Here is a 15,018-nt window from a genome sequence, read left to right as displayed (position 1 = left end):
CTGTGCTCTGATACTTTCAGCAGCCCTGCTGTAAGAGAAAACAAACACAAAACCCCCCTCCCCACGCTCCTCACTCAGTTTATCAGAGGAAAAATAAGTATATCCCATCTACCCCGATTCTGTGGTTATTTATTACAGGAACTGCAGTTTTGGTGAAGCTCATTGTCCAATAAGTGCAATTATTTCCTCGCTTGCTCTCAAAGGGATCCAGTCCCCTCTATTCTGCCTCTAACGCAGAGGATGACCCATCATCCTCCCTCTATTAAATCCCTTTTTTTGCCAATCACAAAAATCAACCCACAGAAGACAGCACTGGTTCCCAAATCCGAGTGTAACCATCCCTGCAGCAGTTTTACATAATAAAATACATTGTTCTTTCCTGGTGATTACAAACCCGAGAGGTATTTCTGTAAAAACTCTGCTAAAAAATATCTGCAAAGATGATTAGGGCTATTCCTGCAAGATTCATTTCAGTCACTGCTTTTTCTCCTCACTGTTCGTATTTCATAAACAGCAATTGTATTTTTAATATTAATTCCTGAGTCATCAAACGCATAAATCAAACCCTGCCTCTTCCACATCCCATTCCAGCACCAACCCTGTCCCTCCAGTCGTGCTGCACTGGCAGGGCAGGAGGTTTAATGCTACACAAATCACTGCACAACAAAGAGAGAGAAGTGGGGAGGATTTTTTTTTCCCACTCCTCCAAACAAATGGATGCTGGAAGCCAATACAGAGTGGATTGATTTCCAGCTTATTCTGGACAATTTGTCAATTTTGAAAATACTCCCCACAGATAAATCTAACAAGCAACTATCCACACTAAGAAAGCAATTTCTGTTTACTTTTGACATTTCTGGACAAAGATATAATACTATTAAATGCACCAAGCATTAAATTGCAATCTATTTTCGGTGTGCAGGAAAGCATTAGGATGCGATCAAGCCAAGCTGGCAGCTTGCATACCTTCCAAACACAGCTTAAAACCTTGGGATTATTTGGAAATTCAGATTAATGCCAGTCTGCAGCACAATTTGGAGGCTGAGTCATAGGAACAGAACCCAAAAAGAGGTGTATTTTTTGTAGCTTGGCCACTGCACCACGGCAGGACCTTCAGGAAGTCACTTCAGCTCTGCTGCTTTGTGCTCTTCCCACCTTTTGTCTGGTTTTTCCCAAACTGTAAAATCTGCAGAGGCACTGGAGCAAAACACAGTTATTAGGATAAAGGGGAAGGATCTGGGTAATCATCCCAGGCAGAGCTGGCACTCACCAACTCTTCCTTCAAATATCTCAACGGGGCAAACCTAAAGGCATCTCTAAATACAACCAAACTGCCTGGGTAGGATGTTTGCTGACACATTTTGCTGCTGTGTTCTTTTGCTTCATTCAGAACCTTCTCATTTCCTAGAGAATCTTCCACTTCTGCATTATGTAACATGCTAATTCAAGCATTTTGTTAAATAATGAAAAATATGAAGGGTTTGCTTGAAGGACTTGACATCAGCCCTGTGTAGGTCCTTTGAGATGATATATGTGTAGATATATATTTATATAAGTAGTTTTCCTAAACACTATTTGATGGTATTTTGCTCCAGCTCTGTCCTGAAGCACCCCCAGGCTGTTCCTACTGAACCAAGAGCTGCTGGAAGTTCCTGTGGAAGTTGGGCACAAGACCAAGGAGTTTTTGTGGGTGGCCCTGAGGATGTGACTGTGAGTAACTGAGGCCACTGAGCACTTCCTTGCAGCTGATAATGTTTTCCCAGGGTACCTGTAAAATGAGTTCTCTAATCAGCTCCTTTAGCTCCATATATTCTCCTTTAGCTCCACATATTTCCAGGCTCCTACTATTGAATACAACAGGAATTCTCTCCCTGATGTTGGTTGCAATTTGAATTAAAAAAAAAAAATTAAATGACCAAAAAGACAAACTTATCAACCCCAATTCCAAACAGGTTTAAGATCTACAAATATCATCTATTTTCTTTGATGAAAAATTACTTAAATAAAGTGATCATCTATTCTGGAGATTTTATGATCATTAAAAAGAAAACAGATGAAGATTAATGAAGTAAAAATTAAACCCCCATATTGAAATTTAACCTCTGGTCATTTTTGTTGATTATAGGCCTATAAAGAAGGGCAGGACATTGATAAATAACATGTAACTGTAAAACCATAAAGCTGCAGCTAGCTAGAACATCTCTAAATAATTAGTGTTTGATTCATATGGGAAGAAAACAGTGCCAGGTCTATATCCATAGTACCTCAAGAGGGAAATCCTTTATGCTGACATCTACAAAAGATTGGCAGTAATGAGGATCCATGTAAATCAAACTGTCATCTGCAAGGACAAAACAGAAGACAAGTAATTCAAAAAACACCTTATTATTACACTGCTTACAATCCAATTTCTATGCAGAACAGCTGGAAAAAAAGCCAGTGAGTAACTGCTTGCCAGGCTGATACTCATTGACTGAAGCACAGGTTTTTGCAGGACAGATTAACTTTTGCATAATCAAATATGCTTGTATAAGCAGAATTTTTATAAAGTGATGAAACTGTCATTTAATTTTTGGTGATAAAATTACTTTTACAAACACACAATTATATTCTGGAGTTTGCATATGAAAAATGTATCGCCCTGCTTCATCCTGACAGCAAGAATATATTGCTTGTCATTTAGGCATCAACTAACACCACTTAAAGCAGGAGAGAGTAAATACCTAAATAAGAACTGCCAGGCAGGAACAGCAAACGCTCCTCAAGTTTGGTGAAACAGATAAATTATGCCTTGTTTATGCAACAAGGGAAATTAAATGTACATTTTACAGAATCCAATTACTCCGTGGGGTAAATGACAAATGGCTGGACTTGGGGAGATGTGATGAATTAATAAGGTACTCATTTTGCTATTTTAATCACGCTATTTCCCACTGCTTCGATATTAACTTCCTAACTCTGAGGGAAAAAAATATTGAGGAGACATAACACATTAAAATACTAACCTTGGAATCCAGCAAAGTAATAGGACTGCTTGGGTTTGCCACCAATAATGCCAACACAGTACTCCAGGCTTAAAATTCCCTGAAACAAGAACAGGAAATCATTAGGACAGCGTTAACCAAAGTATTAAACTGAATTAATATATTTGCTCTTTTAGGCAAATGGTTTTGGTTTTTTTTAAAGACTGACTCCATGACTTCCTGGGGCTTGACCAAAGTGAACCCACACCAGCAGCTATTCCAGAGAAAGTCCTCCCTTCCCATGAGATACCCACACATGTTTTTGGGGAGGAGGCAAAACATCACGCCGCAAATTGAGCACCAGTTCCATAGTCCAAATATCCCAAAGTATTGAGATTTCCAGCCTCCATACACATTTACATTCTGTGCCCTTGGGGACTCTCTTCTTTTTGCACTTAAATGGACAAGTCTGGCCAGAGCGTCAGCTTCTACATCTTGGGGAGAAATGCCAGTTGAAGTACAACGAATTACAAGGTCCAGCTCTAAAAAGAGTTGCCCCAAATCCAGGGAGGAGAGACACACAACTGACAGGCCCCCTAAATGCCCTGGAGGCTGCCTGGGAGGGCAGAGGAACCAGAACCATCTGGGCAGAACTTCTGGGAAAGGGACATTACTAAGTGTAAGTAGGGAACTTTTCTCTCAACAAAATGATTGATATTGTCATACTACTAATACCAAGGCTCCTCAAGATAAAATTTTCCCTGCTTAGACAAGGATAAAGTCACTCAAAAACCTCCCCTGAGATGCCACAAAGTCAAATCCAGCAAGGTTTATACAGGTTAAGGAAGCGATGCTCATTTAAAATACATGAGAAGGTTTCCTTAGCAAACTTATTTTAAATACAAACGAGAAGGTTTCCTTAGAAAATGCTCTGAGCATCACAGAACATTCAGGGAGATCAGAGGCAAAGGCTCCAAGAGCCAAGGAGGGCAGAACAGAGAGGGAGTAAAGCTCCTCAGAGTAATGGATAACTGTTTAATCTATGGCAAGCTTCTTGTAAAAGTGAATTATAAAAAATTTATCAATTTTCACCCATAAATATAAAATCCTTTGTAGAAATTACCTCTTGTGCTACATTCTAAAATCTGCATTTTTAACTTAAAGCCAGACTCCAAGAAATGTGGTCACTTCTTGAGAACAGTCAGGCAGACACTGGAGTGACTGATTCAGGCAATTGAAAGCCCTCTTATCACAGCCTCCATCAGGCTGCAAAGGGCAGGAACAGCCTTGGGAAGGGAGCAGCAGGAATCACACAGTGGAGCCAGCTGAAAACTAAAACTTTCCCAAACCAACTGTCTGAAAATACAAGGAAAATAATCAGGGAAGAACAACAATTTAAGTCCACCACTTTAAAGCCTTCACCAGTCTGTCTCCCCATGCCAGTAAAAATCAAAATGTTTCCCTGAAATGTTGCAGTGAACAGCCAGCCACAAAAATAAGTCACATTACAGACTCTCAGCTTTGGTTCATGCTACTGCACTGGGGTAACTAAAAATGAACCCAAACTTTAAAGACAGATAAAGAGGAGCATGGAAAATGAAATAAAAGCAGCAGGGCTAAGAGAACAAGCTCTGCCCTAAAAGGAGTGAGAGGCAGGATTACAGCACATCCTCAGGTGTCTGCAGAACCTCTGCTGAAAAAAAACACAGCACAGACCTTCCCCCCTCTGCTTTCTCCTTGAGTTTTCCTTTTTTCCAGCTCATTTTTATATGGGTAACTGCTTGCTACTCCTGCATCACTGTCCTCAGAAACATTATCCAGACAGGGAAAAAACAATTAAGTAATGACTAAAGGTATCAAATAATTGCATGGGAACAAAGAGACAAAAGAAAATGGGAAGAAGAGACAAGCAACAACTTTAAACCATTTGAACCATTTTCTTATTTAAGAAAATAAGGAACAGAGTAAGGGAAGGGGTGTATTTATATTTTAAAATGCTGCCTGATCCTTAGTTACATATGCTATTAGAGTCCTGCTATATTAAATTACCATTTGTAATTTGAGCCACTGCATTAATGTCTTTTCAGGTGGCTGCTGGAGGAGCAGGACAGTTATCACTGCTTTACCAAGGGACATCATGTGCTCTGCAATTATGTCTGATCTTGTAATAGGGAAATTTAAAATCTGTAAAGTCAAACTTTACAACCTTCAACTGTAAAATCCCCACCACACGTTTAATGGGGAGAATTACCCTCGTGAAGTCGCTTTTCATATCCCCTTGTGCTACTCTTTGAAAAATGATTGAACTCTCATTTCATACCTTTACAAACTCCAAGTAGTCTGTGTTTGTTCTCTCTCCACCGAGTCTCACAGGAACCAATATAATTACAGCTTTTGTGCCTGCTTTCCCAGAATCCATAAAAGAACACTGTCTGTCAATAACATCTGAGCTGTAGACTGAGAGATACAGGAATATTAAAATTTCAAATATAACCTCTAGTTTTTGGAGACACACCTCCAACGTGGCATCACAGCGTGACAAACTGAAACTGCAGCCCTTCCAAACCTTGCTGTCCTCCTAAAACACAACCCAGGTGACTCAGAACCAGTGCTCTGCCTCCTCACTCCCAGCAACATTCTGTGGGATGGGAATTGCTGCTGCTGAGTCGCAGTGCCAAGGAAATGCAGAAGGGGTAGGTTAGGAGAAAGCCAATAAATATTTATTGCTGCAAATAAATTTCTGAAAGGAATATTTAAAACTTGAAAGCCTCCAACTAACAGAAACATCTCCATGTAAAAGGAGAAGAGGCAATAATTGATTTGGTGATTTGGAATTCCACTGTAAGATACCAAGCAAGCAATGCACAATCTGCACATATCAAGAACCCCTTTGTCTACATATTCTCAATTTTGTGGATCCATTTCAGAGGGACTTTTTTTCCTTTAAAGCTCTATTGTCAAGTGCTAACTGAAAGGCAGAAAAAGCATCTAAAATGTTTGCAAAAATCGACAAAATCACAGTTACCTGTACAATCCTGAGCAACATAGACTGTTACTCCTTGCAGCTCAGGGTCTCTTGCTTCTTCAACAGCTTTTCTAAGTACAAACACAAAACTATTTAACTTATCTTTCATTTAAAAAAATGAACAATAAACAAACAAATTATTTTGGTTTTTAACAAACAGGTTGATTTTAATTGTTTGGGATTTCTGAGGAGGGGTTATTTTGTTTAATTCAAGACACCTTCCCTTCCTGGTAAATGCAGGTGGTGGGGTGGGGATTTTTTATTTGTTTTTAAACACTGGACACTCAGATCCAGCCTGTATGGCACCATGTTTTTCCCAAGCCAAAATGACAATGTCTGGCTATTTAGAAGAAAAAATGAAAACCACAAAAAGGCCCCAAATCCCAAATTAACTTACAATTAAACGCATATTGACTACTTTATTTCTTTCTAACGATTTTCTGTCATGTATATTGAAGATAAAGGCTAAGTTTGCTGACAAAAATACTATTTTCAACCCATCAGATCTCTTTATTTGACCTTAGTTCATATAACAAGCCACAAATTAGCACCTGGAAATAAAAAGCTGCAAAGTTTCACCAAAACTTTCAAAAATATAATTACAGTATTAGACTCTCCTCAAAAGACTAAGACTAACAGACTTAAAAGTAAAAAGAAAATAAATGTTGATAGTCAGAACCATGGTCATCAACCAGGGGCAATATTTGTAAAGAAAGGAAACTGTTCAAAATTGAGGATTTGCCTTTGAGTTCAACACACACCTGCATTAAAGGGCCACTATCCCTTTATTCCCCACTATATTTTGAGGAATGGTTTAATACAGTCATTCCCAAGTTATGAGGGAGCTGTACATTGTTAGTGCTGCTGTAAGAGAGAAAGAGCCAGGAAAGGAAACCTCTGCCAGGCTGGAAATGACCCCTGGGGTTGTGGGGAGTGTAACTCTGCACCAAATCCCCCCTGCTCCCATTAGGAAGACAAATAATTTAATAGAGAATTTATTAAAGCAAGCAAAAAGAATTCTGACAGCTTCCACCATCAGAAAAAAGTAGAATAAACCCCGTTAATAATACTAAACTCCTACATCCCTGTTTGCATCTGCATGGATGCACAGCTGATTATTCCAGTACAGCTGCACTTCAGATTAATGGAACATTTACATTAAATATCAAAATCTTCTATTTATATATATATAAAAATATATAAGTGCATGAACTTTGCCTTCTGCTGCCTAAACGATTTACTAGTGATTCAGTTTATAGGTGAACTGGAATCCACTAAATAAATAAACATATAAGACTACAAAAAGACCCCAAAAACATTCAAAGAATTGGATATCAAGGCTCACAGCATGGGGAAATTTGACTTTCGACTTTTTTTTTTAACCATGCTGAATGTCACAGACCCTTTACTTTTACTGGGATATAATTATAATATTAATAGTCCCATACATTTACAGTTTCACAAGAATTTCATGTGTGCAAAGAAATGCTGAAAACATCAATTTTAGCTCTGACATTTCATTACACTATCAGTACATTACAGCCCCCAGGTTACAGTATTAAAAAAAAAAATCTCTAATGTTATGCATGTTCCAAGGTTGAAAGAGTGGTTAGTTTTTAGAACATTTCATTAAATGCAGCTCTACTTAAAAGGTTTGGGAGAGATACTTGGGATCCTACAAGAAAACAGGAATGTTGTCTTTTTTCCTGAAATAAGATTGACAAAAGCTCAGCGTTTGGTTCTTGCACCTGATGCTATTTCCCTTCCTGCCTGTGAAAAAGCTCTGGAATTGCTCCTGATATGGGTGTTTTACAAAGCTAACAATGAACAGTTTGCTGCTCAATTAGGCTGAAGTAATCTCAGGACACTCAGAAATGCTTCTCTGTGATGTAACACAGGAAAGGAACAGAGAACTGAAAGTGTTTTACCTCAAGATGTGTGCGACCACGGCGGGCCCGTACCAATCCCCCGCGATCTTCCCGGACTTCTTCCCGTATTCTATCAGCTGGTGCAGCCCAAAGGCTGCCACTGGGGAGTCACCAAACCAGGAGATGATTTTCCTGTGATAAACTTCATTCCTCATCTCGGTGACATCCCAGCTCCTCCTCGCTGGGCCGCGCTGGGGCTGGGGCAGGATCTTGGGGTCCCTCTCGGCCGTGAGCGATGCCTCGAAGGAGGCCGTGAGCTTCCTCACGGTGCTGCTGGTCCAGGACTCCAAGTCAGAGCTGTCCATGTCCAATGCATCTGGCCACACCCAGGCTGCAGCAGGAAAGGGGAAAATCCATTTTAACCTTAATATTAATTAACTTTATGGCATAATAAGCAAAGCACTTCCCTTTGTGCCCCATGCTCCTTAGAGCAACACTGTGTATTTTACATGTCACTGTTAACAGGTCAACAAAGAATTCCAGTACAGTAGGATTTGCTTTGATCTTCTGGTGACCATCCCAGTCAGCTGAATAAACAAGATACACCTGATCACAGGTTAGAGCTCCCTTACATATTAAATACATGAACATTACTTCAGTACTATCCAAAACCCTTTTATCTGTGTCAAACAAGGAGTTTCAAAAGCTCTTAATTCTTCTTATTTTTCAGTTATTAAAAAAAAAGGCAGACCTGAGGAATTACTGATGTAAAAGCAAACATTTCTCCCTGGAAAAATGGCTAAGTAGATCAGCAAAGAAACAGGCAGGATTTTTTAATTCACTAAAGTAATTAATTCTTTTAGATTACAAGGCAAACTTGTTTAAATATCATTCAGCACAATATCTTCAGTCTGCTTTTCCAGCTGAATGTTTCCCCATGGATGATGCATCCCACACAGCATTCCTCCTACAGAATGGGGGTCAGCAGGTCCAGGGACAATGCCTGGAATTCTCCCACAATTCCAACAAGTACTCCCAACACAGACCCAGCTCAGTGTAACATCCTCAGAGGCCTTGCTGTTCTGGACTCTCAGCTTCACGTTTCAGTCAGCGTCTCAAGCACAGGCATTTCAAAATAAAACTTCATATTTAAAATCAAAACTCATTCACAACATCATTCAGCAATATCTGGAACATTCCACATGGCAGTGGAAGTGTAAATACCTCACCTAGAAACTTCAGGCAAGTTTTGCTTCCTAACAGAAACAACACCATTAAAGCAGAATGAAAACATCTCTGGGAAAAGAGTAAACAGCCATGAAAAACTTCCTGTAAACACCTAAATGTGTTTCCAAAGCTGTCCAGACCTCATAAGCGCTTTTCAAAAGATAATTCACCAGCTGTCAGAAGACCAGGTGAGGAGCAAAGTAGTCCAGAAAGACCATCCCTACTCCATCTTTCTGTGGATTTGGATTGCCACAGAAACAAGAGCACTCTGGAATCACCCCATCACTTTCCAAATTAGGATGCAAGGGGGACATGCAAGGAATTCTTTGGAACCATGGATTTTTAAGATAGAAACCTAGGGCTATTTTGTTTGGGGTTACTTCCAAACGAGCCATTACACACTCCTGCTCACAGGGAGTCTTCTGGGCAGGTCTTGAGTTTCTTTTAAATGTATGTATAAGAAAAGTGATATTTAAGGGATTTGTGTTCTCAGCAGAAGTATTTACACACTTTTGGATAGCTGCAGTTAGTTGAAAAGGGTAATGAATGTTTTATGACTTAAATATCTACAGCCAAAGGAACATTCAGTGAGCCAATCCCACAGTTCAGACCTGACGCTGCCGGGAATGGAGACTTTGTGGTGCAGCTGGGCTGGGACTTTGTTCCCAGCTTACATCAGAGCTGCACAGCAAGGGAAAAGTGTTATCAAAACAGGCTTTCAGAAGGATCTTCTGCTGAAGTATTCCTGGGATCCCACAAATGGCTGAGGAAACAATGCACTGTGTTCTCTCAACGCCCCCGGGGTGGCTTCAGGCCTGTGCCTTGGGTCATTCTGACACCAAGCAATGGATGATTGTTATGAAAGGGATTGGGAATGGGATGGAAAGAAAAGGTGTTTAACTCTGAGAACCTAAAATACCTCTCTGCAGGACATGGACACTTAGCCTGTGACAGCAGAGTGTCCCACAGCTCCTAAAGCTTCAGCTGGCTGTGACTGTGGGAGGACTCTGAGACAGACAATGGTAAGGAAAAAAGGGAAGTTTCTCTCTAAGTACATGGGGGAAGGGAAGAAATGACATAGTGAATGTTTCCACACAGAGCATGATGTATTGAAGTTAGATTAGAATCCTTCTAGGAACTCAATATATTAAGACCAGAAGAAATTCAATAATGGACAACTTTAAAACTGATAAAAGAACATCACTTCTGCCATAGCCCACAGCTATGGGCTGGGGAACTCACTTCCACATCTTGAGTTCAAGAAACAATCAAATTTCAAAAGAACTGGGCATGTGTATGGGTAAGAATACCCAGGCAGAGGGATCACACTTGGATACTGGAAAATCCACAGAAGTTCACTTGGGCACACTTTGGTTCTCAGAAATGGAAGGATAGGACAGCTCAATCTCTGATGCAATGGGACAATTCCAACAGTAATGAGAAGCCCACAACCAAACCCAGCTGGCCCTTCAGATCTGGGATAAAAAAGACTTTGGTCTCTACAGAATGCCTGTGCTTATGCAAACACAGAGATCTCCTCTCGTAACTCACCTCTCCCAAGGAAATGAAGCATCAGGCCCTGAGCCAGCAGCATCTGCCCCGTTCTCAGCGTGCAGCCCCAGCCACAGTCTGTGGTTAAAGCAGAGCCCTTGATCTGAGGGAATTCCTCTCTGTACGTCAGCCAGATTCTAGAAATGAAATCTCTGCGGAACTCCTCAACGTTCCCTGAAATCTCAGTGTTGATTTTATCAAAATTGGACCCATCTGTAGAGAGCTCCCCAGATTCTGCAAGGCAAAGCACAGTTTAAGTTCTAATTTGTTATGGCACTTCTGTTATTAGAAAGCAAGCAACAAACATACAATCTATCAGAAAAACAGGGCAAATTTACAAAACCTAACAATTGCCTCAAATACAACAAAGGAAAAATGGAAGACAAACATAACAGAAATGTGTCAGATTAAAAAAAAAAGGAAAAATCAAAAGAGCAATGCAGACATCACTGTGCCAGTGGAACCACTGACCTGCAAGTAAGTGCTTAATTCACCCAACTGTGAATGGTCAAATAGAGAGACTTAAAGGACTGCACACTGGAAAGTGATAATGAAGGTGTTGGTGTAGTGACCCTGATCAGGTATTGCCATTATTTCCATCAGGAGCTTTTAGAAAGAAAATCTCCAGCTGATGGTAAATGAAGTGCAAATTACAACACAAATATTTACAGAAAGCACATGGTTTTGGTGTAAAATCTGAAAAGATCAGGTCAGGATCGGTTGCATCAGAGGTGGACATTTACATGAATATTTTATAACCTTTTCATATTTACATTTTGCATTTGGTAATTGTTAATGCCACTCTTTCTGGAAGATTAAAAATATCTCCCCAGAGCTCCAGCTGAGGAAAACTGGAATGAGTGAAGTGCTCTGTACTTACCCTCAGTTTTGAAGTGGTAACATTTTCCCAGGAGAAAGACTGGAGAGTTTCTACTGAAGTAAGTTTTTGTTTTCAACACCCAACCTAGAACAGATGCAGAACAAATACAAATCTGGGACTGAAGTATTCCAAAAGGAAATGCTAACAGCATCTGGCTAAGCCAAAGGTAACTCTTGAAAGGGGAATAAAAACAAAGTAATAAAACTGGGGTTTGGTCTCATAAAAAATCCTATATAGGGTGCAATGGCTACTATTTCCTTTCAACCATGCGATAGCCTTAAAGAAAGCAGAAAAGGAAGTATCTTCTCATCTTTCCAGACATCTCCAAAGCTCAGTTATGACAATTAACAACATTTATCAGAAACCTGGAGGTAAATCTGAGCAACCTCAGTCCTAAAAGGAAAGAAGAAAAATCAAGGACAGATTAGTAAAGGGCACACGTGAAAATCTGATTGCTCATAAACAAATTACTGCTCAACTGTGGAAAAAATCCTACTCAAGGGTAGATTCTTCAGTGGAACATGTATCTCACACACCATCCTATTTTTTTCCATAAAAATACATTTATAAACAAAAAAAATCTTTGTGCAGATGATTCCATATTATCCCCGTTTAAAAGCCTATGCAAATCTAGAGTAATTTTCATAATATATTTACTGTTTCCAAAAGAAGTAATTTAAAATGAAATTATGCAAGATTTATCTGGAAAAATGAAAAGCTAAAGAATTTTTTTAGTGGGGCTAATTTATAATATCAAAGAAAAAATTGTTGCAAGGGCCATATTGCATTTTTAGTATTAATTAGTTATGATTCCATTCATGTCAACCAGAAACATTCCAATCCTTTTAATGAGACAGATCACACCCTGTTCCACTTACTGTATTTCATGTTGTGCCATGCAGACATAAACTTTGATTTGATCTTTTCTACTTCATCTGTCCCTGTGGCCTCCATATTCAAATTCTAGAGAAAAAGCCATCGCTGTCTTGTAAGGCTTTCAGTTCTGCTGCTGCAAAAACCAAAATATAAACACTCAGCATCCCCACTTAAGCCCAACATGGCCAGAAACAGCAATAAACTCACAGAACCCCCCACTACCAGGCACTGAGAAGCAATCCCATGTCCCATGAATAAGTAATAAAATAATTTAATTCCAAATATACACCAATAAAAGCACTACACAAAGCTCAATAAAAGATAATGTTCTCCAGCAGCTCTGCCTCGCACCACAAACTGCTCTAGAGCACAAAACCTGTGCTGGCACATGAGCACACTCGTTTTATCAGCCGTGAGGTGGAGAGCTATGATGCAGCTCACTAAATAAAAAAGATGCTGCTCTTTTCTGCTGAAGAGAAAACAAAAAGCACCTTTTGTGTTAAAATCCACCAGAGTGCAGGCTGATTTTGTAAAAACTCCTTATAAATTTTGTAAGGAAATGCATCTTTACTGGCTTTTTCTGTCCTGCAAGATAAGACAGATTTCACCTTAAAGCAACCTGAACTGGTAACAACACAAATATCTACTACCTTTATCCCTGTTCCTAAGAAATCTGGGAAAATGGGACAGAACCTCCTCCATAGTCCAGCTGCCCCATTTGTAACAGGAAGCTTGCTGCTTGCTATTCCTCCACCACGTGTATTCTGTCAGTGGTTCACCTTGAAATACTTGACACAGAAAGTTTTCCTGAAGGTATTTGGTGGCCCAAACCCTTGCACAGGCAGGTGAAAGGTTAAGAGCTCCTGCTTCAACAGCAGCTCTTGTGGGACATCACTGAAACCTTCACAGCATTTTTAGCTAAGTTCTGATAGCACCAGCTGATGACGTAAGCAACAGTGAAATTCTTCATTTAATTAAAAAACTTGGGCCAGGAGAAAGCCTCCTTTCTTTAAAAGGAGAATCTAGAACTGTATTTACCTTTCCGTGTGCTATTCTCCACTGAATTGGGATCAAAATCAGGATAAAGACTAAACCGTGTCACTTCTCTCCACTGGGAACATATTTTAAGGAAACCTAATCACTGACAGTGTAATTAAGGAGAGGGTGAAGAAGTCAGGGTGACAGCATCATCTGAGCCTGAGGGTACTCACACAGATCTACTTTTTGGGGATCTGCAATCTGCTGCCCAAACCACCCCTAGCACATCTTCCCACTATTCCCTAGTATTATTTCATAAAAATCTGCTTCTTGACAGAATAAGAAGCAATGCCAATTCACAAACACGAGGGAAGACTGACTTTTTTCTAGTGAAAATAATAAGTGTCTACATCCCTGCTATGATTAGCCTTGTGTCAAGCTGGGGAAGGAAGAAAAGGAGAATTTCAAGCTGGCTTTTAACTTCCTGCCTTTCCCCCCCTTCTTTCTTCTTTAGGATAAAAAGGAAAGTCTGAGTGTATCACCAGCTCTAGACAGCAAAGCTGGTAAGATGAACTTCTTCAGGAGCTGTGTTTGGTCCTGTCTTTCCTAACATGATCCATCAGCAACAACCATTTATACAGACACCCACTGATTGCCTTAAAAACTAATTCTTATAAAAGCTTCCTCTGACTAAAATTAGAACTGAAAGAAACTCTACAGTTCTGAAAGGGCCCGAAGACAAAATTATGTAAATGAGAAAGGAGCTCATTTTCTTTTAAAAGACAATGGACACCACAGCACATTTATCTTTTCTCCAGATACATTTCTTCTCTGATATTATGCTAAAGATGCAAAAGGGGTTTCCAAGAATGCTAAGGCAAACCAGGTATATTTTTTTTTCAGTGGGAAAACGCAGGTTCTTCCCATCAATGCAAGAAAGCATCAGTAAGAGCTCCACGGAAATTAATGTAACAGCACGAGGAGAAGGTCCCAGGGAATACAGATTCGAGCCCAACGGGCTTTAGTATCAAATTATCAAATCTAAATCTAATGTTTTTATCCCGAAGTTGCCTCATTTATGAAGTTCTTTAGATACACGTCACGAGGATGATGTTCCCTCACGGAGCAGCAGGACACGGCTGGAATTGAAACCCCAAGGGGGATCAATGCCGGGAAGCGGCTGTTTGTTCACAAGAATGGAAAAACACCCCAAACCCCCCAAAACCAGCATTTATTTTCATAAACAGCAGAAAAGCAACGCGAGCTGCCGGTGAGACCTCAGCGGGAAAGATGAATGAAGCCTCAATGGGATAATTATAAGATAAATTATCTCTTATTAACTAAGACTTCCCTGGCTTTCAGTTGTACCTTGAAGGAGCCCGGAGCGGCAGCGGCGACAGTCAGCGAAACCCACACGGAACAACGACGGCGAGCAGTGGCCGGAGGTCATTTTTAAGGAGCTGCAAACACATACGAGGACAATTAGAAACGATACTTTGAAGCCGGCTCGGAAAGAAAACCAGATTATTCCTTAATCCTGCAGCAAGGGCGGAACGCTTCGCCCAGGCAGGACTCGCAACCAAGCAGGAGCCCACACGCACCGCGGGAAGGGGCTCGGCGGCTCCCGGCCCCACAGGACGCGGCGGCACC

General features: G+C 40.3%; 1 protein-coding gene across 1 annotated transcript in view; it reads right to left on the bottom strand.

Moving 5' to 3' along the window:
• The window catches only part of ATG4C (autophagy related 4C cysteine peptidase), a 20,009-nt gene extending 5,003 nt beyond the window's left edge, over positions 1–15,006 (bottom strand). Inside the window, exons 1-10 of the mRNA XM_008633073.2 lie at positions 14,970–15,006; positions 14,737–14,828; positions 12,393–12,523; positions 11,515–11,598; positions 10,635–10,868; positions 7,917–8,247; positions 5,989–6,059; positions 5,284–5,420; positions 3,006–3,084; positions 2,265–2,341 (exon numbers count right to left, since the gene is read on the bottom strand). Coding sequence (XP_008631295.1) covers positions 2,265–2,341; positions 3,006–3,084; positions 5,284–5,420; positions 5,989–6,059; positions 7,917–8,247; positions 10,635–10,868; positions 11,515–11,598; positions 12,393–12,468 — 1,089 coding nt within the window. The 5' untranslated portion in view covers positions 12,469–12,523; positions 14,737–14,828; positions 14,970–15,006. The remainder of the gene's footprint in view (positions 1–2,264; positions 2,342–3,005; positions 3,085–5,283; positions 5,421–5,988; positions 6,060–7,916; positions 8,248–10,634; positions 10,869–11,514; positions 11,599–12,392; positions 12,524–14,736; positions 14,829–14,969) is intronic.
• Positions 15,007–15,018: the final 12 nt, after the last annotated feature.

The sequence above is a fragment of the Corvus brachyrhynchos genome, unplaced genomic scaffold (assembly GCF_000691975.1).
Source record: "Corvus brachyrhynchos isolate BGI_N302 unplaced genomic scaffold, ASM69197v1 scaffold34, whole genome shotgun sequence".
Lineage (NCBI taxonomy): Eukaryota > Metazoa > Chordata > Aves > Passeriformes > Corvidae > Corvus > Corvus brachyrhynchos.
The sequence above is the reverse complement of the archived record's forward strand: the minus strand, read 5'-3'. Positions and strand labels throughout refer to the sequence as shown.